The 27683-nt window shown below is 39.9% G+C and overlaps 1 protein-coding gene across 1 annotated transcript; it reads left to right on the forward strand.

Annotated features, from left to right (window-relative positions):
• Window positions 1–2140: 2140 nt before the first annotated feature.
• On the forward strand, window positions 2141–20073 carry mosmo (modulator of smoothened). The gene is given in 3 exon segments (NM_001126538.1): window positions 2141–2321; window positions 16699–16911; window positions 19158–20073. Coding segments are annotated over 3 exon segments (504 nt in total). The 5' UTR covers window positions 2141–2215; the 3' UTR covers window positions 19343–20073.
• Window positions 20074–27683: the final 7610 nt, after the last annotated feature.

Consider the following 27683-nt stretch of genomic DNA (forward strand, 5'->3'; position numbering starts at 1 on the left):
CTTAGAGAACTATGGTTCTTGTGTAAGCAGCTTGCCTTGTTTTTAGGTTTGTCTTTTGTATACAGAGAATAACATTCATTAAAAACCCATTACTTAGATTTTAGTGACCACGATTTGAAGCATTAATAAATGTATTATATGGGTTTATTTGGTTATCAGTCAAGCAGGCTGGAAAATCCTTTAAAATAGTAGATAACTGCTTGGACTGCACAGTCCCCGCTTTGATTAATTTATTAGCCTGCAGGCTGAACAATCAATCTGCCAGGTTTGGCCTGCCACTAGGGCAATCAAACGAGGCAACCCCAGCAATAAACACATTACCATATATGGTCAACTTAAACATAGTAAGGTTAAATATGAAATATGTTCCCATCGAGGTGTTCCTTTATAAAATCCTCTCCTAGTGGATGCAGAGGATGACAAAATCCCCCAACAGCCCAAATGCTAATTTGAAACAACAGTGATTCTGTTTAGGGCACCCAGACTTTATTTATAACATATGGAAGAAAATACATAATTTGTATCTCCCTATTTCCTTTCTCTGTGCCAGTGGTCTAAGCAGTGATAAATAGAAAGGTGAAGTTACTTTTGCTTCCCTTACCTTTGTTGATATCATGATTTTTTTAGTCTATAGCTCCCATATTTGCTACCTACTATCATATTTAAATGCCAAAGCAGATAGTTGGCTTTAGCTGAGTGTCAGGTTGTGCAGAGACCAAGTCCAGTTTACCCCTTGCCTTTCTGTATGAGGTGCTATGTCATCTTTTTAATATCACTGCTGAATTGATCCCTTTAATAACAGAGCTTCAGAGTTTGATCTTGTGACCTTCTTTAAAATTTATAGTATTTGTTATTAGAGTGGGTTAGATAAAGAAGGTGATATTTATGTATTTATTCATATTTATTAGACCTTCTTTAGCAACCACTCTAACAACTCAATATGAATTTGAGCAAGGCCACTATTACCTGCCAAAGTATCTGTACCTGAGCCATTTAACTGCTTAGTACTCAGTAAAGCATCCCACTTATTTTAAAGAAGAAGTATTCTACCAAAGAGTAGTTTAAAGGTCTAAGTTTATAATTTGGGACTTAATTATTTCCTGCACAGGAGGATTCTAAAGCTGGAAGCATTTAGAGGTAGTTTAGCCATGTGAAAGGATAAAAGGAAGCCTTTACTGTTCCAATCAACTTCATTGAATAAAGATCAGCTGAGAAAGAAGCTCCAAATACAGGATCAGAAAGGAAAAAAAAAATCAGCCACTGAGCCATCACTGCTCAGTGACAAGATGAAAAGCTTTCAGTTTAGGTTGCTATAAAGCATGAATAAATGCTAAACCTGTGAACTGGAGAGAAAATGGAAGACAAAAACATTATTCGTTATTCAATGACAAAATGAAAAGCTTTCATTCTAAGATGTTTGTCTATAAAGCTGGAAGAGATGCTAAACCTGCAACAGACCCTCACAAAGTTACAGAAAATGGGGACAAGAAAGAGAATGAGGTAAAAGACCATGGGCATAACCATCAATTATCAATGGATAATGTGCTGAAAAGCCTTCAGGCAAAGTTAGATGCCTATTGTGCAGAGATGTTAGAGAAGCTAAAACCTGTTGCAGATCCTCCCAAACATATTGCTCTAACCCACTTGGACATATGAAAGAGATAAAAATGAATGAGAAAGTCGATGAGAGGGTATGATAACAAATACAAGCTCACAGGCAGAACATAGACCAGTTTGCTAGGTCACTGGAAGTCAAAATGCTGCCTGAGACACTTGAAGAAAAACATAAAATAAGGTTAAAGCTGGAGAAGGAAAAAGAAGAGATATGGGGAATATACAGAAAACTGAAAAAGAAAGAAAACAAAACAGAAATAAAAACAGACACCATTTGGTCAACCTGTCGGAAACAGAAAGAAACAACTGATAAATTAGAATTGGATTTGGAGTAAGTAAAGAGATTGCACTCAGAAAACACGCATATTGTAGTCAAGGGGTTTGGCCACGCACAGGCTCCCGTAGCAACACACTATGGGCGGGGCATAATTGCTTGTATCCAGGGGGAAGAATAGTAGTGCAGCGTTTACTTCCGGAGCTGCATTGGGAGAACAAATAGAGTTCCGGGTCAGTGGTCGGCCCGGTCCTGGAGCTGTGTTAGTGTGTTCCGAGCAGGAATATTCCCCCCTCCGTCTCAGAGGGGAGCGGCGGGGGGAAAGATATGGATAAACTGACCATTATTTCTGGATGTTTGTTTCTGGCTGCGGATATCTTTGCCATCGCCAGTATCGCGAACCCGGACTGGATCAACACAGGCGAGTCTGCCGGTAAGCAGCGGGATAGTAGTGACGGGGTCTGGGATGCTTTGGGGGAAGGGACGGCGGGGGGCATTGGTTGAACCAACGAGTGGGGATGGGGGTTCTATGCGTCAATATATAGCAAGTTGGGGGTTACAAATGGGCTTGGTCTTAAGGTAGGACCAAAAGGCGATTTGTCAGAGGTAATGATTGGAATGAGGTTAGCTTGGGCTGAGCTTGTTTTGTTTTATGTAGCAGTTTGTGCATATTGTATATGTCCCCTCTGCAGCCCCCCATCCCTGCCCAGACTGGCATTCATATGCACATTAAAGCCCAAGAACAACCATACAAACATGGGCACTTCTAAGTTTAGTCTAAAAAAAATCCAGTTACATGGACCGCACTGGTTGCAATTTAATATAAATACAGACAGGATAGCCCTGCCAACTGCATTTATTAAATGTACCCCTGAATTTGCAAACAATCTGGTAACCTTGTATCATTGGAAGCTGGTATATGCAATTATAAACAGATTGCCTGTCTGGGCCTCCCAACTGCTCATGCTGAAGGGGGTTAATGTGAGTTGTAAATGCATTTCATGCTTTGGTGTGCTGCATGTTTTTAAGATTGGGGCCCTAGTGTTCCTGCTTTCCTGAGGACCCCCAAGTCTGTTACACAAGTCACAGTTGGAGAAATAAGTAGAGTGAAGGTGGCAAAGAGCTTGCTGTTTATCGGTAACCGTTGATGCACAAAATAGTCTCTTGTAAAGATTAAAGATCTTGAGGTTGAGTGTTAAGAGGGAGCTCCTATCTGAAGGGATTTGCAGATGAAGAGGTCATGCTGCCAGAGTAGCTACGTTGGTAAGGGGCATGTCACCAAGTGGTACTGTAGCAGACATAAGTGGGATACTATGTATGGCTGGTAGTGTAATTGGATAACATTGCAAGTAGGGGTCATGGTGCCTAGCTTCATTCCTGCTTAAGGTACTAGTACTGTCTGGTGCAATTTTAAAGCATAGCTCCGGTTGCCTGCCTATACTGCTCTTTAAAGGACATGTAAACCCTCTAAAACATTGTCTATTTTAATCAGTTAACAGCCTGCTCTAAATCTTTAAATACCTGCCACTCCTGCTGTTCAAGGCTGCAGCATCCCCTTAATCACTAAGTATTCCCTTTCCTCCTCTCACACTCTCCCCCCCCCCAGGAATTTACTTTGGTTCTTGGCTCACTGAGCATGCTCAGTTCTTCTCAACTAAGGTTACCAAACACAACCTCCAGTCTAGCAGCCAATGAAGAGATGGCACTGCTGGTTTCCATAAAAACTCTGCTGTAGGTGTGCATTCTGTTGAAGAAATATATTTCTTTCTGGTAACCTCCTGTCCTGAGCTCAGTTTATAACTGTTATATGGCTCAGAACGAGCAGGACTTTTTATCAAATTAAGTTCTGCCTGTGTAAGCCTGCATTCTTCATTGCTTTACAGTGCACATGTGCTGTTTGCAGATGTCACTGAAAATGCGTGATAGAAAAAATGGCCACCTGATGAAAATGTGATGGTGCTAGCAAACGTAGGTGATATTTACAGTATAAATGGTGTGGTTTGCATGGGGGAGATGTGCCTACCTTATACACATGGTAAGAAAAATGTAGAGTTTACATGTCCTTTAAAGGTTTACAAACACCCTGAATTAAACTGTAGTAAGTTTGGACTCTCTTTTAAAGGTAAAATGATGTAGCAGAGGAACATAATGCCAGAGAGCAAAAAAGCAGTAGGTATATTTGGAAACAATCCCATACAAGGTATTAAGTAGAAATTAAAGAAGGCACAGAGACAAGAAGTAGAATGCCAGGGAGGAAAAATTTACTGAATTGTATAGAAAGGGAATGTAGAATAAATAAAAGGATTAGAGTAAAGGAAATATATGGTGCCAGAGAAAGAGAATAGGATGAAAAGGAGGGGAACTTGAGTTATGCAAAAAGCTTTGTTCCAGACAGGGTTAAGCAAGCTATCACAGCCAAGATACTGGTATTTGTATCTCTTGCATTAAGAATGTATAAATAAGAGAAATCTAATGTTAAATTGTTGCTAAAAATAAAAGAACAGCACCACATCAAAGGCCTTGGTGAAAGGTTATTGAACCATAGTGGTAGGGCAGAATGTGAATAAGTTCCTGTTTCATAATAATGGGCCCCCCAAATGTTGCTGGAATATATAGATAAACAGACAATATCTTATAAAGAGTAAAATAATCCTGGTATTTGTAATATATTATCATCTAAGGGCCCAAGTTTACAAAACAGACATAAAAGACAGGTTACAGGCAAACCCCTATTTTACGTTTTTCAGGGAAATGTGTTATATATTGGTAGGACCACAAAAAAAATGCAAAATGTTAGAAAACATAAGGGGAAGTAAAACTGAGGTTTCACTATATGAGAAACAGTTTCTTTTTGGGCTGTAAGATAAAACTCTTATGAAACATAACAAAAGTGACGTGATGGTGATACTTTGATTGGTAAACTAAAAACAAAGATAAAGATTATTATCCCAAATATTTCTAATGTTCTTTTGCCTTATACTGTAGAACCCCCATTTAAAAAAAAAAAAAAAATGGTGCAAAATCCGGGAAAATGTAAAATTGGGGAAGTTTATTATGTGTTATATATTAATGGGACCACAAAACAATGGTGTAAAATGCAGGAAAACTTAAAATCGGGGAATGTAAAATTGAGGTTTCACTGTAGTTTGACAGGCTTATGTATCTAACACATTCGTGTATTTAATGTATGTTGGCTCCCAGGCCATACAAATCCCTAGAAAGGCTAAATATGCCCTCCAGTGGGACTACATTGGTCTAAAATGTGTCGTGATTACCAAGCAGTGGTTTCCAAACTGTGGAAAGAGGCCTGAGGGGGGCTGGAGCAGTGGATGGGAAAAATATACAACAAGGTGCACCTTTGTGTTAATATTGTTAATTGCACTATTAAAAATAGTCCTGCTCTTATAACTGGATCACTTGTCAGAAAGTAGTGGGGTTTGAAATCGGGCAAATAAGGTGAAACATACAAAAGCTGGTATAGTGGGTCATACAGTATTTACTGTAGTGCCCTTAATAATGGCTGCAGCCTGATGACATCTGGGGATCAATTGAAAGACAGATCGGACATTCCTCAAGTTATAGATCAAATGGGCACTATCAGCAGAGTATTTAATTATGATATAAACAGAGGCCCAGTCAGAATCATTCAATGGGAATTTCCTAGCAAAGATCATTGTTGTGTGTTCTTTGTCATTTTTGCCTTTTTAAGATTATAGTTCTTATAGTTCCCCATTCTAGGTGAGATTTTAGCATTGGCTGTAAGCACCTGCCAATCACAGATGAACACAGGATGGACAACTTGTAAACAGGAAGTCTCACCCCCACCTCCCAACACACTACAGAGCAGACAGCACACCCTGCACTGAGAACTGTTAGATCTGTGGGAACTAGTAAAAACAAAAAAACTTCTAAACCAAGGAACATTTTATTCAGGAATCCTATGATGCCATTTGTTTAGAATTTTTGCTTAAGGAAGAAAAAAACGTAATTCTAAGCAGCTTTCCAATATGCATTAATCATTTTTTGTGGTTTTAAAGGAGAGTGAAAACTACATGCAAAAGTTATTACTTGAACAAACCCCCCCCCCCCTTCTCCGTACCTGGTTTGCGCCAGTTTGCCCCCCCACCCCATCTGCTTCAATTTTATAACCTGCTGAAAAAGTAAATTTGTGTAGCAGAGTTTTAAAGACACCATCTTGTGCAGCTAAATGTTTTCTTGCAAAAATCGCTGACACTGAGCGTGTGTAGCTGAAGCTGGTACAGTACTCAGCAGTGCAAGATGGCATCCTTGAACTCTGGAGGGGACGTATTGGTGCAGGTCGTGTGGGAAGGGAGGGCTGTCCACACTACTTGTATACAATACTTTTCCTTCTATTTTACAGTTACTTGTAAATGCTACTTACAGCAGTATCTGGCAGTGCTGGTTCTGACTCCTGAATATAGCAGAAGCCAACTGAAGAAGATATGCTAACACTAAGATAAATAATCTAGGTGCATGTATTAGAGCAAAATATAAGGAACGCCAAGCCATCCTACCATAGACATTTTCTAAAATCACTAATGCAATGCTGACTGGCAGAAACTGCATTTCCAGATAATGCTGCAATGTGCCCCCAGGATCTCCCCCCAAAGTGGTGTACCTTCAGGGATACAGGAGACCCAGCAGCCTAATGAGCACAAGACATCAGGTTGCTGATCTTTATTCGCTATGGGAGTGCATAGCAACAAGACTACCTAAAGCGCTCTGTCAGCTAATGGCACAAGGGGTATATTGACAGCTGCTGCCCTCTGGGACAGAACCGCGTCACTGCTCCTAATACTATAGATTTTTCTATAGATTTTAATAATATTAACATCGGTCTAATTTTATCTAATATTAAAAATACAAAAGGTAATTTCTTCTTTCTTCCTGTAAATTGAATGCACATGAGAATTGCTATAATAAGGCATATAACTCCAGAAAAGGAAATTATCACTTTTAGCTGCCTGAGGCATATAATTACTATTGTATTCTAATTTGGTAGTTTGGTATTCTTGGATTACATATTATAAAGCATTTTATTAGGCAGAGTTTTCTTATCGTTCTTGCATACATTTTAAATCAATTTCTTTTCAGAGAGAATTCATTTGGCGAGTGCCAAGCTCCCATTGAAACAAAATGTTGATGCAAAGCAAAATGCTGAGACGAACTGAATTATTAATAAAGGCAAATTAATTTAAACTTGTATCCATGACATAGTTTGCCTTCCAAGACAAAGCAGAGCTCGTAAAGAAAAACCGATGAGATGGGCATTGTCATTTATTCGATTTCTAAATTGTTGGTTAAAAGGGCTAGGCACCCTGAAATGCGCCGTTTTCCCTTTTACACAGAATTGCATATTGTTATGACTGAGCACCAATCATTTTCCTTAATTTTTAAAATTGATTAATGAATATAGATAAGCATTTACTGTGATAATGTCCACACACTACTTTCCTATAATTGAGTAGAAGCTGTGTATGTCATCTGGGGCTGGAGCAAGTTTGGCATATTTGTTACTCCAAGGTTTTCCATGGGGGTCTCTAAAAGTCACTTAAGCTGGCCATATATTGAAAGATCTGCTCATTTGGCGAGATAACCAAAGACCAGATCTTTCTAAAAAATGCCCACCTTGAGATGGACGGTTTTGGATTGATCCGATCATTTGGCCCTAGGGCCAAACATCCAGATCGCAATGACCAGGATCCAGGGCATTAAAGCAAGTACCATATTAACGAGCTGATGCAAGTCCTCGCTTTAAGATTTCTAAAACTTTCGGATCAGTATCTGGCTGATTTTCAAACAGATATCTGTTGAGTAGCCTGTCTGAGTGCCCCATATACAGGTAGATAAGCTGCCAGCACAAACTCAAGGAGCAGAATTGGCAGCTAAAATCTGCCTGTGTATGGCCACGTTAAGGGCTCTGGCACACGGGGAGATTAGTCGCCCGCGACAAATCTCCCGTGTCTCAGGCGACTAATCTCCCCGAGTTGCCATCACCTGCCATCCCACCGGCGAAAGTGTAAGTCGCCGGTGGGATGGCACACGCGGTGGCGCGATTTCAGTGAGATCGCGCAAGTTGCCTCAAGTTACACTTTCGCCGGTGGGATGGCAGGTGATGGCAACTCGGGGAGATTAGTCGCCTGAGACACGGGAGATTTGTCGTGAGAATTTTGTATTAAAACACATAATTTTATACTGCACACACAGCCAAGAAGAAATTAGTGGGAACATTGGCTGAACCCTTGACTTTGTATAGAATAACTAAGTAGCTGATATAGCCAGTTGGATGTCATAGTTACATAGGGTTGAAAAAAGACCATCCATCAAGTCCATCAAGTTCAACCCTTCCAAGTAAACCCAGCACACACAACCTATACTTACCAATCTATACTATCACATACACAAACTATATATACAACCGCTAATACTAACTGTAGATATTAGTATCACAATAGCTTTGGATACTATGCTTGTTCAAGAACTCATCCAAGCCCCTCTTATAAGCATTAACAGAATCTGCCATTACAGCATTACTAGGAAGGGCATTACACAGCTTCACTGCCCTCACCGTGAAAAACCACCTATGCTCCATCAAATGGAAGCTCCTTTCCTCTAATCTAAAGGGGGGGCCTCTGGTGCGTTGATCACTTTTATTGGAAAGCACAACACCCCCTATCTGCCTATAATCCCCTAATGGGTATCGCATGACTACATGTATGATAAGGTTTCCTTTTTTAGTGTCTAATTGCAATAAGACAGAATTATTTAATGTAAAATGCACAAATATTTGAGTGAATCGCTTATAAAATGGAGCATATAAAAAAAATTGAGCTATTTGTATTTTAGCCCTTTTAAAGGGGTTCTGTACAAATTAATGTAAAATTGGAAAACAAAGCTGAGATTGACTTTCCTCCAGGGGTACCCCAGTATAAATATTACACATCTCTTACTCCTTGCTTCTTCTTGCTCTGTTTAATGGCTGATTATAAGGAAACAATCAGATATGTCACATAAGGGAGTCTCTGACTGATTCTCTGCATGTTCAAAGAGAGAATCGTTAAACCGTATGTGGCGCTTGTGAGATTGTGGATTGCCGTAAGCACTAATGTAAGCAGTTTTATTCTGCTACCTCGGCTTTAACTTTCCTCTCAATCAAAATGACAGGTATATTCGTTTTCTTGGCTTCACTGCACTCAATGTATCATTTACAATGTTAAATGTAATGTGCAGGTATTTTAGCCCTGGATATGATAACAAAAGTAGTAATTCAAAAAAAGTTATTACCTGCTAGTTCTTTCAGTGTTGATTTATGAGCTTGTGAGTTGGCCTCTAAAACAAAAGATATTTTTATCCTTGGAATTAAAGGAGAACTAAGGCTTAACTAAAGAAGTAGGGCAGAAATGTTAGACATTATGTTTTGGGTTTCTGTACCAGCCCAAGGCGACCACAGCCCTTTAGCAGGGAAGATGCCTCAGTAGCTCCCCATCTTCTTTTCTGCTGATTCACTGCATATACACTGTGCTGCTGTCACTTACTGAGCTTAGGGACAGACTCACAATATAATGTACATTTTTAAATTTAATGTCACAATGCAATGGCAATTATTAATTAATTTAGATTCTCATTACATGGCAGCTCAGAAACCAGTGCATTTATCATCTGAATGTAATAATCAGCCCTGTAACATCCGCTTCTAACACAAGTCAAGCTCATTTTCAGCTTGATAATTTGCAGCAACACCTAAGCTTAGCTTCCCAACAGCTGCTTAGAGAACACTGAGCATGTGCACTGTCCCGGACATTTCTAGCAGAATCCAGATGGGGAGCTCCTGTGACAAGTGTAAAGACCTATATCTTTACTACTAAAGAGATTCTAAAACTTTTGTCGCTAGTGCAGTCAGTTTAGTATAAAAATAATAGCATTTCTAGCCAAATTCATTGTTAGGGTTTAGTTCTCCTTTAGGGTAGTGACACGAGGAGATTAGTCGCCCCGCGACAAATCTTTGTTACTGCCCAGGCTTAAATATGTCCAGTGTTTATAAATGAGCCCCAAATTCCATTGCCCTTCTGTGGAAAAAAGTGGGCAGAGGTGTGTTTTGTCCACTGTTTGTCTGATAGATGGCAGCAACAGACAATGGTCGCGAGCCGAACAGGATAAACCATTTATTGAACACACTAAAATTCAGTTGTCTTTGCTCTTCTATCATTTTATCAGAGCTGGAGTGCCAGCAGCCATATTATTGCCCCGTGTACCTGTGCCAGCAGCCATATTATTGCCCCGTGTACCTGTGCCAGCAGCCATATTATTGCCCCGTGTACCTGTGCCAGCAGCCATATTATTGCCCCGTGTACCTGTGCCAGCAGCCATATTATTGCCCCGTGTACCTGTGCCAGCAGCCATATTATTGCCCCGTGTACCTGTGCCAGCAGCCATATTATTGCCCCGTGTACCTGTGCCAGCAGCCGTATTATTGCCCCGTGTACCTGTGCCAGCAGCCGTATTATTGCCCCGTGTACCTGTGCCAGCCAAAAAATCAAGTGAGCGCCAGAACTCCGGTTTCTCTTGCCAGCTCTCTCTGTCTCTCTTGAATGACGGCCAATGTGTGCGCCAACCCCGCGGGCTGGATATAATTACATGCCGGGCCGGATGTGGGCCTAGGCCGCCAGTTTAACACACATGGCCTAGGACAAACAGGTTTTGGCTAACATCCACATATTCTTTAAAAGTCGTTTGTGGGTTTAGGCTGAACACTTACTTCCACTCACGACCTTACTGTACTCTGCTTCTGACTGGCAGTTGGTATTTATAGGTGTGCATCTGCTCCCACCTGCCCCCTTTGTGATGTCAGAGATGGGCAGGTCTATAAATACTGGCGGCTAATTGGTGCATGTTTGGAGCAGGCAGCTTAGGGTTGGGTTGACTTCTCGTCGACCTGCACTATTACTACTAGTTATATCTAAGCTGGGGCAATCAGGATGAAACCAAGCTAAAACCTTAATTCATTTGACTATAAGGTACTGGACAATAGATGGCGACAGACTTCAATATGCAAATTAAGTCATGGATATAAAAACATTTTTTTGAAGAAAGGTGAGTTTTCCCTTTTAAGTTCTCCATAGTGGGAGAAGTAGGCTTTAAGGTAGAGGTTGATAAACAGAGAATGTTTATGGGGTTTTGCTATCTGGCCCTGGAAGCTATAGGGTTCTGTAAGGAACAAGTGGATCAGGCGATCCATTCCAGTAGTTCAGCTCACCTATTGGAGCTTACTTTCCACAGGGAGGCTGTCCTGTGGAAAGGTATTTAATTGTATGGAAAGGTGTGAGACAGTCTCTCGGAACAGAGCAGGAAGAATAACTCTGTGTTAGGACTCCCAGAGGGGCTGGGGGTGCTTCCTGCCACTGCAAGGAGCAGAGGGTGTTGCTGGATAAATTTCTTGCATTTATTTATGCGAACATTTGATTTCCCAAAGACTTTGTTATAGGACACGCCCCAGTTGTGCCATTCTGCCTAAAACTCTTCCCATTTTCTGGTAAGCCCTGCCTCTTTTGGATCCACAAATCAGGACTGTCCCACAGAAGAGGGGTCCATTGATTGGCCGTGGATTCATATCTTGACCTGCTTCCTCCATGGATACTGGAGTCAATATCTGAGAGTCCAAAGATTGCTGTGTTCCATAACAGCCTGGTCAGGTGACCTGACACCAATGGTACAGGGGGCTCCCCCCTACAGGAGGCTTATAACTAAATAGTCCTTACATAGGAAATTAATTAGGAAAGCACTGAATCCAGTATTTGGTTCGGGATTTGGCCAAGATTTGGCCTTTTTCCTTGAAATCACAGGACTTTTTGTCACATACAGTATACATGGCAGTTGAACATTTTTCACTACATGCGTAGCACACTATTCACTTTAACCCTTCCTTATCTTAATTTTCTACCAACTCTTTCACAAAGGATTCGGGGTTCAGCCGGATCATAAAATAGTGAATTCGGTGCATCCCTAAAATTAATACTGATTTACCGCCCTTTCAGCATACTGAGAAGAAACTTTTAAAGACTCAAAAAACATTAATGTGACAAAAATAATCATTGCAGTTCTCATGCAGCACATTTCATGGAAATTTTCTTTTTTTTAACCTCATATTTTATTCTAACAAGGTGAAAGATTGTGTCTCTTGATGTTTAGGATCTTCAAGAAAGCCATCAAGACACCTTCCTATATGTGTTAGGCTTTTTAGATGTTAAATAGGTACTCTTGGAATTGCTCACCATTCCTTCCTATAGCAATAGCTGCATTTGCAGCTCTGGAGCAGAGCTTTTAACTGGATGAAATGTCACAATAGGCTAAATGTACCATGATCCTAATGCAATTAATCATGGCTTAATGTATAGGATTCCTAGAAAGTAGATATGACAGGCCAGTTATCCACACGTGTAAATTATGTATCATTAGGCTGTTGGGAAGTAGGATTGCGATTGCCTTCATCTCTTTTGACTTAAGCTAGCCATACATTAAAAGATCTGCTCATTTAGCGAGGTTGTCAAATGAGCAGACCTTTAAGGTGGGCAATATCAGAACAATGGAAATGTGGGCCATTCGGGCAAAGAACACATCAACAAGCCAATGCGGTCCTCACCCCAACAGGATATTTAAACCTGCCCGATCAGTATCTTTGCAATCTTATAAGGTGTGACATGACGTATTGTTATCATACAATACATATGATGAATAAGTCACCATTTTCATTAGGTGGCTATAATATGCAGGGTGGAAGGTATGTACACAGTCTGAAATAGTAGTAATGGTTTACCCAAAAATCAGTGTGTAAAATGTGATTTATTGCAGCAGACTAAAATTTACAACATTTTTGGTAGAATCATTGTCTATTTTCCTCCTTAGTTTTGCCATTTTTTTTTTAATTTTTATCAATTGATCGTTGTGGCTCTATGTGAGACATTATGCATCGTAGATGCATAGCAGATGAGCCCCCAGAGGTTCGTAGCAATTGGCTAATAAACGCAATAAAACATTGTAGTATGTAGATATCACTCTAACTTGCAACTCAGCAGTAAAGTGTGATTGAAGTTTTCAGAGCACAGGTCACATGGCTGTGGCCCCCTGGGAAATGAAGAATATGGCTAGCCCCATGAGAAATTTCTAAATTAAATATAAAAAAAATCTGTTTGTGTTTTTTGAACAATGGATTTCAATGCAGGATTCTGCTGGAGAAGCTCTATTAACTGATGGGTTTTGGGAAAAAAACATGTTTCCCATGACAGTGTTCCTTTAAGGTTATGATCCTGTTAGTGTAGCAAATATGCATTGTGAGAAGTGACCGATGCATTGTTTTGCGCCTGGAAATTCGTGCGAGACAAGAAAGCTGCTGGTTTCCTCCTGGGAATATCTGTCTGAAAGGCTGCTGCCCAGATGAACATCTTAAAAGCTATCTGAACATCTGTTACACATAAAATGATTGCTTTGTGTTTAGAGCGGAGCCTTTAAACTGGCAAATGTTAGTCACTTAGGGTCAGCTCAGGCTTCCTTTACATTTTTATTTATTTTACTTAAAGGAGCTGAGTCTCTAGGAACAAAATAAAGAGCAGCTTGTATCCCTGTGTAGCCTTTAGTCATAATGTTTATTTAATTTTTGTTCGATTCTAAAGTCTGGCGATGGGTTGGTACTACTAAGGCCTAGAACGATTGCGCATGAGGTGGCCTCGGGCAGTTCTTCCAATAATCTTTCCATTCAAATTTTATTTTTTTGCTACAAACACGGTCATAGTGTTGATCTTGACAGTGTACTAGCTTGTTCTTTTAGGTCAGTGATCCAACCAGAGGCTCGTAAGCAACATGTTGCTCACCACCCCCTTTAAAGTTGCTTCCAGTGGCCTCAGTGTAGGTGGCCATTTTTACATTTATGGCTTGGAGACAAGTTTTGGAAGCACAGTTTTGCTCCAAGCAGAGCCTACTGCAGGCCAGCAGTCACATGGGGGTGGGGTACTAAATAGCCAATCAGGAAATACATGAGAACTAAAGCTTATCTAAAGAAATAGGCTAGAAACGTTGTACATTGGGTTTTGGGCTTCAGTACCAGCCCAGAGCAACCACAGCCCTTTAGCAGGGAAGATCTGAGCCTCCAAAGATGCCCCAGTAGCCCCCCATATTCTTTTCTGATATGCTCTGTGCTGCTGTCACCTGAGCTTAGGGACTGACTCACAATATACTGTTAATACAGAATTTTATAATTTATTTTTACATGGTCACTCTGAAGCCAGTGCAGTTAGCATCAGACTTAAATAATGAGCCCTGTAGCATCAGCTTATATTACAGGCCAACCTCATTGTTTACGTGATAATTTGCAGCAACCCCTAAGCTTAGCTTCTCAGAGCTGCCCAGAGCCCACTGAGCATGTGAGTGTCGCAGACCCTTTCCAAGATAGGGAGCTCCTGTGACAAGTTTGAAGTCCTGGATCATTGCTGCTATTGAGATGCTGTAACTTTAGGTTGGTGCAGGAAGTTAATTTTTAGCCATATTCATTGTTAGGCTTTAGTTCTCCCTCAAGGGCTTTTGCACCTACTGCTATTATAATAGAGAATAGTGTGCCTTGCATTGATTCTTTATAAATAGAGAGCCTTTTCATTTTCTGGATTTACTCGCTCTTTAAAATTCTGAGCCATGAAAGAAACATATCAAAGGCCTTTGTTCATTATTCATTGGAGACATTCACTAATCAAATTTTGGCAAGCCCAGGCATGTTTTGAGCTTAATCCAGGAAGTAGTGATACACTACAAGACATCTCCATTAAAGCACATGTAACCTTTTAACTTGCCCCGAGCCCTTAGCTGCGCTTTGACGGTCTTCAAAAATACATGGCCTTATAAACACTTCTATGCTAACGTCATAGGCACAGAAAGGAATGCCAGTGGTCAAATGTGAACTGGTCTTTTGTCTATAGCCCCGACCAGCAGAATATGCTTGGATCCTGACAAAGGCCTCTAAGAGAGTTTACAAAATCTTGTATTTCTTTGATCGCAAAATAGTTGTATGCTTGGGGGTATCCCCCAGTGAGTTACGCTTTGCTCGTCCTTAAATTGTTACTTCCGTCCTGCAGACTTTTATTGTACATGTATGGGACCTGTTATCCAGAATGCTCGGGACTTGGGGTTTTCCGGATAAGGGATCTTTCCGTTATTTGGATCTGCATTACTTAAGTCTGCTAAAAACCATTTAAATATTGAATAGACCCAGTAGGCTTGTTTTATCTCCAGTAAGGATTAATTATATCTTAGTTGGGATCAAGGTACTGTTTTATTATTACAGAGAAAAAGGAAATAATTTTTAAAAATTAGAATTATTTGCTATAATGTAGTCTATGGGAGATGGCCTTTCTGGATAACGGATTTCCGGATAAGGGATCCCATACCTGTACAGCTTTTTATGTCTGGGTGACAGGTCCCCTTTTAAGATATTAATATGTTGGGGAAAGGGCACAATTATTAGTCCTGCAAGTCAGAGAGGATCCAAAGTTTTCATTAATTTGAAAAGATGAAAAGAAAAAAAGAAAATATCCTCAGCATTAATTTACAACATGCCCTCAAGTTGCTAGTTGACTTCTAATGGTTTGCTGATATCTTTAATAATGGGCATATATGCCCAAAAATAAATTGTTTCATACTTGCTGAGGGTCCTTACAATTTGTAAGGATTCAATAACCCAAGGTTTAAATGAATGCATAGATAGGGTCACTCATGCTCTGGGCATGAGCAGTTGAGATATAAGCCTCCCTGGCAGCATAAAACTGCTAATATCTCAGAGAAAATGACTAAATTGCAAATGTGCTCGGAGGACCACTCTGAATTAGCTTATACAAATGAATTTTTGGGGTTTAGACCCCCTTTAGTCTGCATTCAGGCTACAACTGATGTCACATGTGGTGGTTTTGCTGCCGTAGATACACCCAAAGCCTCCTGGTGCACAAGGAGCTCACCCTTTAGCGTTACTGGAGAGGATGGGTCAGGTGCAGGTTATGTCCCATCTCTGGCTCGGCCCAGGTTGGGAAGTGGTTGGCTAGGAGCTGGTGTGGGTCAGGATATTTCCAACAGATGAACCAATCTTAGTAGCTCCTCCATGTGCAAGTGGATGCTCCTTTAAATGAAATATTTTATATATTTGACTTTTTTAAAAAACGCTAGTAATTTTAGGACCCTTCTTGCCTTTTGCATGGTATTAAATGTGTGAATTTCTTTTGATAATGGGTGAATCAAAACCCATTAAGCTTTATGTTTAATTAATGGCCCATATAGATTGAGTTTTTTTTCCCATAGCATGTTTTTTAATGGTGTGTTTTTCTGCAAAGCATATAGACACAAATTTATAACTTCTTGGCTGCACTCCATGCTGTTCCACTCCACAAGGAATTTTAATTATTAAACAGATTCTGATTTCATGGATGTTGGTTAAGAATGTGCAGCTGGGGGTAAAATGATTGTAAAAGTCACTTTTGATTTACTCGCTTGGATGATAATAGAGTGGATGTCTGTTGCTGATCACACAGTTCAGTGGGACATTCAATGTATTGCATTAGCAAATTGGTATATGTCCCCTGGTTTAGATAATTAGATATATTCTGGTTGTTTGTCATGTATGTCCTGTTCTTTTAAGAGCCTTTATAATCAAACTACAGTCAACAAACTAGTAGCATTACTAGGGTGCATTTGGCCTTCTGTACTGAAGGAAAATGATGAGATATTCTAATTCTGAATGAAGTCTCTCTGTTCTTGCTTTTCAGGAGCTCTCACAGTCGGCCTCGTCAGACAATGTCAGACTATTCATGGACGTGACAGAACCTGTATTCCACCAAGGCTCCCACCTGAGTGGGTAACCACGCTGTTTTTTATCATCATGGGAATCATATCATTGACTGTTACTTGTGGCTTGCTAGTGGCCTCCCATTGGAGAAGAGAAGCTACAAAATATGCCCGCTGGATAGCATTTACCGGCAGTAAGTAAATGCCAACTGTACAGAGTATATTTAAAAAAACCCTGAAGTTCTTGGTTACGTTTTGCTCAAGAAATATTTTAGGGATGTCACAAGGATCATACAAGAAGGAAACTGACAATATGCTTTGCCTGGGAGTAGCACTGATAACCCCTAGTGTCTCTAGCACTGTCTTGGGATCCAAGGCCAGCACTCCTTTGTTTTTTTTTTTTTGTTTTTTTTAAATAATGCATTTGCTTGGGGTATTTTTCATTAGGGCTTAGCACTGCCATCTTACCTTATGCTTATGCCCAATGCAAGGGATAGCTGGAAAAATAAGGTGGTTGTGTAGCACTCTTAGGGTGAAGACAAACTGAGCTACTAGTAGCAGCTACTTGTCACGGCTACTAAAATAGACAGTGCTGGTCTGATACTGATAACTGGCCCTATGTGTGTTTTAACAGAGGCAATTCTCAGTATTGTGTATGTGTATTTTCTGGCGTTTAGTAGCTGTGACAAGTAGCTCTGTGTGTCTTCACCCTTAATGAAACATACCATGGACTGGCGCAAAGTCCCAGATTAGCAGGTAGTGTCACTGGGGTGGCACCCTTCAGTGAATTTGACATTCATTGACCTTTAAAATTCAGTTGTTGCTTTAATATATATATATATATATATATATATATATATATATATATATATATATATATATATATATATATATATATATATATATATATATATATATATATATATATATATATATATATATATATATATATATATATATATATATATATATATATAATTCGTGTGTATATTTCAACCCAACTTAACTATATAACTGTGTGTGTGTGTGTACACACACTTACATAGTTAAGTTGGGTTGAAAAAATACCAGTCCATCAAGCTTAACCTTTCCAAGTGAACCCAGCACATACAAACCCATACTGCATACTGACCTATCTATACATTCACATACATAAACCATATATACCAACATTGAGACTGACCGTAGATATTAGTATCACAATAGCCCTGGATACTATGCTTGTTCAAGAACTCATCCAGGCTCCTCTTATAGGCATAAACAGAATCTGCCATTACAACATTACTAGGAAGGGCATTCCACAGCCTCATTGCCCTCATCGTGAAAAACCACTTACGGTGCTTCAAATGGAAGCTCCGTTCCTCTAATCTAAAGTGGGGGGGGCTCTGGTGCGCTGGTCGTTTTTATGGGTAAAAAGATCTTCACCTAATTGCCTCTAATGTACTTGTACAGAGTAATCATGTCCCCTTGCAAGAGCGTTTTTTTCCCAGAGAAAACAACCCCTATCTATGCTCATAGTTTAACCCTTCCATACCCTTTACCAGTTTAGTTGCACATCTCTGCGCTCTTTCCAGCTCATTAATATCCTACTTAAGGGGTACAATTGGCTGACCCATAGTGAGAATTAGAAGTGAATGCTATTTTGCTACCCCTGTAAGGATAACAATGTGGCTTCTATTGCAAACTTTCTAATAGCTCCATTGTTAGGTGCTTTGACCCATGTGATCTCTGATTCCTTCAGGGCTGTGTGCGTAAAAAAAAATTTGTGTGCACATTTTAAACATGTCTGCGTATTTTCTTTTTTTTTTTTTTAAACAGTGTGCTCAGGTCCGAATATTTGCAAAATTTTGTGTTTTCACACAATTCTTTGTGTGCACCACAATTTGTTGTATGCGCTGGCCTCAAAATTTGTGTGCACACCTTAGAGAGGGAACATTGGTTATGTCCTGTTCGTTGACCAAGTTGATGCTTCTGCACCTTTGATTTACATTGGCCCTTATCAGTTCGGTGGCTATACTCAGGCCAATACAAGCTGCATACTTGACCACTCCAGTCCAGTTGACAGCTTATTGACCAATGAATGGAACACTCCCCAGAGCCTACTTGACTGATATCTAGCCAAACATTGGGTAGATATCTATCAGGCATGTTATAAAAAAAAAAAAAAATACATATATTTCTTTCTTGACTGGTCTGTCTAGGCCCCCATTTTGATGTGATTGTTTGCCCAGGATGACAATCATTCCGATTTTACCCAGTTTGCTTGTGGGCAAATTAACTAAAGATCTGCTTGTTTTGCGACCTTGCCAAATGAGTGGATTTACAGTTTGTTTCCAGCTTTATTCCTATTAAATGACACTTTTTTTATTTTCTATGTGTATTAATAACCACATCATTCTTTGTGTGAAAAATGTCTTATTTTGGTTTTCTTCCTCCACAGTGATCCTTTTCTGTATGGCAGCATTAATATTCCCAATAGGATTTTACATCAATGAAGTTGGAGGCCAACCCTACAAATTGCCCAACAACACAGTAGTTGGATCATCTTATGTACTTTTTGTTTTATCCATTTTCTTTACAATAGTAGGACTTTTATTTGCAGGCAAAGTTTGTTTACCTGGTTGATTTAAGGGAATTCACTTTTATTTTTTAATTGTAATGGATCATTTCATTTTTGGGGGCGGGATTGGCAGGTTCATCAGAGGACTCCTGAGGACATTTGCCTTCACAGGAAATTTCCTGAAAGGGACATGAGAACCAAGAAGACAACCAACATTGACGTTCTCGCTATGCACTTTGGATCAAATGGAGAGCCTTTCTTTCCGTAACCAAATACAATTCTCATTGACTTATCTCCTGAGCATAAACATGCAGTCAGGTCTGCACTGTGACAGGACTTGTGAAGAATGCTTTACACTGACAAGCAAACTGACCTTTATTACTGTATCCAATTCCCAATTTTATTGTCGGATTATGGGAATTGAAGAGGAAAATTTAAAAGAAAAAAAAAAAAGCAGTATTTATGAACTTTGCATATGACCTAGCGGCATTTCCAAGCCTAGTGAGGCTGGCCTCACTTACAAGAGGAATAGAGAACTGGAGACGGAGGGATTCGACAGTGCACCAAAATAGGTTCACTGCCCCAACGAGCTAAGAGATCAAACCTGTGCAACACTGTGGTGCCTGATGGCTCAAAACTCGGTTACCCCATTTTGGTTTGTGTTCCTCCTCACTTCAGTTTAATGTGCTTTGTGCTCACCCATTCAGAGAAGGGGGCCCACTGAAACACAGTACGCTTCCATTTATCAATGTTCCTGTTGGTATTGAAAGGAGAGGCATTAAAAAAAAAAAAGTTATAAAAGGTGCTTTCCACAATGAAAGGGAATGTTCCAATCGGTGAATATGACAAGACAGGATGCCGAAGTATTGCGCTTCTCCTTCACCTGTATCTCTGTAGGAGGAACTTAAGAGAGTAAAACACTAATGTCTTGGGGTGGGATGGATTATTCATTTATATTTATATAAATATATATATATTTTTTTTGCTGGCGCAGTATAAAGTGTATATACAAGCAGCAGCTCCTGGAAGAGAACGCTAAATGCTTTGCTTCAGAAATCACTGTGGCGTGCAAACTGGAACTCGCTAGAAGAAAAAGCCATTTCCCTGAAGGCCTGTTAGTGAAGTCTTCAGTTTACCTCACCCACTGTAGCAGGCCTCAAATGTGTATTCTCCCCTTCCCACTTCCATAAGTAAATTAAACAACATTAAGGGGCAATTTTACATGCAACTGAACTTCCCTGTAGTATATTTCATATCAGTTGAAAATTCTTTTCACCCACCCCACATATACCCTCAACCACTGTTGTTCCTGACTTCACTACCAGGGCTGTCGTTTGTAGGCAAAATGGACTTGATGCGGGCCTATTATATACATATAAAACTAATAGTGTTCATCCTGTGGCTTTTCATCTGTTGATCTATGCTCGGCACCCCCTGGGACTTGAACTTGGTCAAAGCTTGAAGGACAACAGGTTGGGCATCACTAATGTACATTTAGTTACTATCTTGCCCTATTATCACTTTACTCTTCCTTCCTACAATTGATAATCACGCAGCGCCCCCCCCCATTTGGACCCCCTAAAGACAGCTCTGCCTACAACACAGCAATTTAACCAGCGCTAACTTCAAGCACAGCTATAGACTTTAAAACAGTATGGTACAGGAGACGTCACTACTAGGTCAAAATGATGTAAATACATTTGTTCTGTATTGTGTGTTACTTGTTATGACTAATTTATTATCAGTCAGATGAACATTCTTAAATTATTTTTGTCTGAGCTTTTTTTTTTATTTTCCATTTGGTTACTTTGTCACGTATTCTTAGCATTTTATGTAGGTCTTTGTCTGCATTTGATTAAAAAGGAGATATTTAGAGCAAATGGGTATAAATAAAAAGCAATGTTTAAACTCTATGATTATTGTTAAGGTAAAAGAAGTTAATCCAGGTTCAGCAACCTTTTTTTAATATCTTCCATGGAAATGTTAATGGTTTTGTACAGGTATGGGATCCCTTATCCGGAAACCCGTTATCCAGAAAGTTCCGTCTCCCATAGACTCCATTATAAGCAAATAATTCTAATTTTTAAAAATGATTTCCTTTTTCTCTGTAGTAATAAAACAGTACCTTGTACTTGATCCTAATTAAGATATAATTAATCATCAATGGAGGGTTTATTTAATATTTGATGTTGATTGATGAATGATTTTTAGCAGACTTAAGTATGGAGATCCAAATTACGGAAATGTCCCGGAAAACACCAGGTCCCGAGCATTCTGGATAACAGGTCCCATACCTGTATAAACCTTACCATTATCACAACTGAAGATGTATTTGCAGTCTCTGCTGCCCTCTGCCATTAGATAATACAGGGGCTTTTGTAAAATACGATGCACCCATTGCGCTTGAATTTTCAGCTGTGAATGGAACTGTGCCCCCTACAGGAAAGCAAATGCTTCTGTAGGGTTTCTTTCAGGGCTTTTTACTGCTAAAAAGTGACTCAATAGCAGGTACCAGACAAAGACACCTGTGTGACTGCTTTTGAGGAGTAACCAGCAAATACCAGTAAACAGCACTGGTGTAATGATACTTAGTATTTATCCATGAATATATGGAAAAACAATAGTTAACAGAAATGAACAAAAGAAATAATTTAGATCCAAAGTGCTTTTGTGAGAGTATTTAAAACACCCACATGTGCTTTCACACATTAAGATATGGTATTTGCTGTTCTATGGCAAAAACATTCTCAGGGAAGCAAATTCCTTTTTTTTTTTTTTTCCTGTTAATGTTTAGGGAGGAGGGAGCTTGCCCGCGGCCTCTTATTGTTCAGCTATTATATGACACAAAAGGAAACAGTTACCAGTACATAGGAATATTAAAGTCGCTAGGTTAAAAATAATTTAGATTTCAAATGTTTTAACAGTAGTTATGGCTTGCATGACAATAGCAATCAGTACGCATACTCAATAACATGCAGTATTTGTCAGATAAGTGCGTGCACACTCTACATCAATGGTTTTCAACCTTCCTAATGCTGTGATACTTTAATACAGTTTCTCATGTTGTGGTGACCCCCAACCATAAAATTATTCCCAAGGCCATTGGAAATATGTGAAAGGGGTCCCGGCCCACAGGTTGAGAACCGCTGCTCTACATTTTATATAGTAAGGATTATTATGAGGTGCCCTGAGTACAGATAAGAATTTTCTACTTAGCCTGGATGTGCACGGCATGTTATTAGCCCATAAGGTCCGTCTGAACAATATCTGGCAGGTTTGAAAATCCCAGCAGGTAAGGACAGTATTTGCATGTTGATGTCTCATCAAAAGTGTCCCCATAGACTTGCTCTATAATTCAATCCTTCAACCAGCACATCGCCAAATCTGTCTGATATCTGCTCGTTTGGACCAGCTTAAGGGTGCATTTGTGTTTATCCGCAGGCAAGAATTTGCTCTAAAAAGCTTATTGATGTGCCTGCACCCGGACCCATGGTGTTAGCCTGGGTTCAGGCAGGTGGATCAGATTTCCATGGATTTCTTGCTCTGCAAGAAATGGATGTATAGATTTCCAAATCATGCACAAACATTTTTGACACACTGGATAATATGGTGAAACACCTGAGTACCCGCATTCCAAGACATTGCTTGCACCTAAATGGCATTAATGGAAAATTGTTTTTCTATGAAATACCTCTCACTCTTTACATGTAAATAGGGTAATTTGTTTAAAGGAGAAGGAGGTAGTAAAGAGTTAATCTCAAAATGCAGGCATACCTTCAGTTGTCTCAATAGTGCCCTTAAGTCTCCCCATATTTCTCCTGTTCAGAAGGTCTGAAGCCAAACAGTTAGAAAAAAAGCTGAGCAGGGTAGAGAAGATTCCCATAATGCCTCACTCTTTTCCAGATTTGGCGACTTGAGACCTTAGACAGCGCATGCGCGCACCCCCCCCCCTAGCGTCCGGTTGCCGTGGCACAGAACAGAAGCGGCAGCGGCACAGAAGGACAGCCGGCAAGCAGGTGCTGGTGGGGGGAGAGATCGGACGGGGGGGGGGGTACGGTCCTGACGAAACAAAGCAAGCGGGTGCCGTTCACTGAAACAAGTATGTAGAATGTAGCAGGTGTATCTCTGTAAATCTTTCATTAGACAAGCCAGAATTATAGTGTTTTTACACAGCAATATTTAATAGTGTGCTTCATAGATTGACTTTCCTTGTCCTTTAAAGAGAGATAATGAGCCCTATATAAACAAACCCCAAGGCTTACGCCACACGTTGCAGATTCTCAGCCTGCAGGGTAAAAACTGGCTGTGAATCTGTCTCTACACATGAATAAGCGTTTTTGTGCCAAAATCTGCCCTGTGTGCTGGCATAGTGGCTATGAGTACAGGCACGGAAGAGTGCTAATTCAAGTGTAGAGGCCAATATTACATGGGACAGATTCTGAGCTGGAGTTTTCCTGCTGGTATAGATCTCAGTGGGAGCCATACAGGTGTGCATACGTTTCCACCCCAAAAGGTACCGGCAGTAAAGGACTCACACCTCAGATCCCACATGGTTTCTAATAAAGCCACTGGCATCTCTCAACTGCTGAAGAAACGCTAATCTAAGATGTAGCCTTTGAGCTATACAGCATTGCATGCAAAGGGCTCATCTGTGGACTGCTAATTTGTTTTATTAGCTTGTCCTATACAGTAAGTGCTAAAGGTAAAGTGGTTTCAATTTTTTTGTGCTAGAAATAACAAAAACATACATGAAATGTTTGTGCTTGCTAACATGGCATCCAATGTTGCCCCTCCACCCCCCCCCCCCCCAACCTATTTATTTGTTGTGGAGAGTAGAACACTTGGTGACCTTATAAAGTGATGTATTATTGCAAATCATACTGTTCCTATATAGACTATAGGCACTTAATGCCCAAATATGTCTTCTACCTTCAACTGAATCTGCTTCTACCTGGGTGGGTCATACAAATAGTTCTACATTTCTCTTGTATAAAGGAAAACTTCGACAGCAATAGGTTACCTGAAAGCAGTTCTAATGTGTAGCGCTGGCTCCTTCTGAAACTCAGACTCAGGCACAATGCACTGAGATGGCGCCTACACCTATATTACAGCTAAAAAATACATTTGTTGGTTCAAGAATAAAATTTTAAATGGTGAATTATTTGCTATGTTAACAGTGTAATTTAGAAATAAAAAGTGCGCCATAAAAATCATGACAGAATCCCTTTAAAATACCGGACTTCAATTTTGGGGGGCAAGCGATAATATCATGGGGTGGGGAAATAGAGGGGCAATAAACTCTCTATTTAAAAGGGGCTCATTGGGCTCAAAGTCAGGGAAGGGAGGGATTTATAGGTAGGGTTGCCTTACAAATTTACCGGCAAATTGTAATACCGGCATTTGTCCTAGTTGCCAATTTTCCGGCTAGGCTGGTCAAATAACAGGGTGGCAACCCTAGTTATCACACTGATGTGTACTAAATTCCTGCAATAAAATGGGCTGCGGTCTGTGCTAAATGACATAACCAGTAAATACCTTTATAGCATTATCCACCCATTGTTTGCGGGCCCCAGAAAACTAGACTAGGAATGATGAATTCTGAGGTCAGCATTTGTAACTAATGATGAAACTGCACTCAATGTGCATTCTACTAGCTAATGAGAAGAATCGATTGTGGTACAACTCTAGAGGATTACAGATCACCATTGTGCTTCTTGAAATTACATGTTCTTCATAAGGATCTTTGTTTTTCTGAAAATGAACCTCTACCTTTTCTTCATTTAATCCTTTTCCAGTGTATATCAATTTTTTTTTCAACTTGATAATTTATTGTTTCATTTATGGGACAGGTTGTGTCCTGTAGTTGGCAAACAATTGCCTCTGGCTATGCAGAACGTGTGGGTTGTTTGGGGATAGTCTATCACACTTGAGCTTATTGCAAGTATGCCAATGTTTTTTGCATCCCTATTGGGAATAAAACAAGTCATCAGAAACCCATTATCTGGTGGAATACGCTAGGCAGGCCAATGCAAGAGCTTGAAGCTGATTGCTGTCATATAGATCTTTTTTGCTCAGGCAAGCACTAAGTGTATAGAGGGGAAATATCAAGGGTTGCACCACATGCTGGATAATTAGTTCATATCTGACAGTGTTTTCATGCTTATTATAGTAGTACTCTAACATACAATACATCATTTTATTTAACAATTGGTCCCTTGGGACATTCCTCTAATCCCAAATAAATTTAAAGAAACAATAAATCTGCCAAAGGGGCAGTAGCCCAGGGGCAACCCATCAACCCTTTTTTAATCTGCAATAACTTTTAAAGGAAACATCACTTCAGAGATGAAAGAACTTAATTTTTACTTTGTCTATTGCAAAAACTTTTTCTAAGCTGTCATCTTTACATAACCCTCTACTTATCAAATGGTTAATATACAACTGGGTTCTACAAAAAATTAATTAATCTTAATAAAAAGTGTGGCTAATAATTATGTGTTTGGTTTTTACGCTTAAAGGAAAACTTAACCAACTTAAAAATGAATATTTAACCTCCTCCCCCCTCAAGCATGTGTACCTGGGGGTGCCTGCTCTTTAAAAAAACCATTGATATCCGCTCTCTGAGCTCTTTCTCCATGTGGTGAGTTGTTAGACATATTTTACCTTAAAGATCTGACTGAAGACACTAAATTTGGGGCTCAAAGGCACAGTTGTAATGGGGTACCTGGGGCCCACTAAACACATAAGGATGCCTGCTACTGCAGCTATTGCGATCACCCTTTACAGCTTTTGCCACCCCCTGTTATGTACCCAGATGAGCAGGGCTTTCACAGCAAAATATGGGGCTCTAAAGGCAAAGTGAAGCTTGGAACCCCAAGAAATGCACTGTGCTTTTTGGGCCATTTCCTTTTCCCATAATTACCCAGAAATAGATGAACACTCCATTAACTTTACACAGTAAAATCACTACCAAAATTGATAAGCATTTCATTAACCCCAAACATGTCCGAAAGATCACCGCAGAGTAAAACAGCAGGTAATGGGCAGGTCCTAGTAGGACTGGAGTCCACTGTGATTTTCCCAGCATTCCTGTGGGCCAGTCTGACCCAGCTCAAAGGCCCTTTGTACTAAAAAGGTACAGCATTCTTTTGAAAGCTGAGAGCCTTGTTTCTATGTAATCCTTCAATGCAGGCCAAACTGGCCCCAGTAGACCTGCAATTAAATTTCTTGCAAGCTTTTATGCCAAGGCAGGTCAGGTGATTTTATTGTAAACATATTAAAAACAATGTCCTGTTATGCCACATACACTGTGTTGCTCTAATATAATTTTTTTTAATAAGCAGTGTATTTTGTTGTGTTTAGAGTTTAGGGGCCCATTTTTTAAATGTAATCTATGAATTCCATCACCTATTAAAAAAAATTGTCATGTAACCATCTGTCTGTTTATATCTGTACATCTGTTTATATGTCCATGGAACTCTTTGAGATATATAGATTTTGATAGTTCTACCTCTCTATTACTTTTTTTTTACTGGTGAGAAAGACCATGAATTAAGGGCAAAGACAAAGGATGGACTGGAATAGAACAGATCATACTGGGGGGACAGCTGCTGTTGGTGGAGGTGCTTGGTTAGAAGCTTTAAGAGAATTATGAGAAGGAAGTCATGGGATTAGATGCCTGCAGCTGTGTGTTTGTAGCAGCAGAATGTTCTACAGTGCTAGCCGCTGATCAAAACAGAAAAATGTAGAGAAAGTGATAACTGAGCTTGCAGAGGTATTGAAAGCAAATACAAATTAAATAAACCCCTAAGAAAACCAAAAATGGTGCTGAGGCTGAATGTGATTTCTTGCCAAAAGATTGTCAGAGAAGGAGGAAACCCAGACACACACAGCATGTGCTAAAATAGATACCTTATGCATTCTGCTAAACACCAGGCACCCTTCTGTGATCTATCCAACTCCCCATCAGCTACCTAATGAAGTTATAAACAAGCAGATTGCTCAGTACATCTCCACTACATTTTAGGGAGAGTCAGAGACACAAGGCCTTCCAGATTTACAGCAATGATTTGTCATGTCATTTTCACCTCATGAATTCAGATGGCACTGGCAACCTCAATATATGACAACACAGCCAAAAACAATTCAGATTACCAGTATGCAAACATTTTATTTGTTATATGTATATAAATCTAAAACATAGATTTAGGTGGAAGGGCAAATGTGGTGGGCCTTGATGCTACTTCAGGAGTTAAAATGAATAGAGAATGGTACTGTAAAGATCTAAAAGGATCTATATTTCTTACACTATGGTCACCTTGCCTCATGGTAGCTGCACCTCTGCAAATAAGCACTCACCCCAAATCTCATCCTAACTGCCTTCAGGTTAGGCCTCCTTAGCTCATA

The sequence above is a fragment of the Xenopus tropicalis genome, chromosome 9, assembly GCF_000004195.4.
Source record: "Xenopus tropicalis strain Nigerian chromosome 9, UCB_Xtro_10.0, whole genome shotgun sequence".
NCBI classification, from domain to species: Eukaryota; Metazoa; Chordata; class Amphibia; order Anura; family Pipidae; genus Xenopus; species Xenopus tropicalis.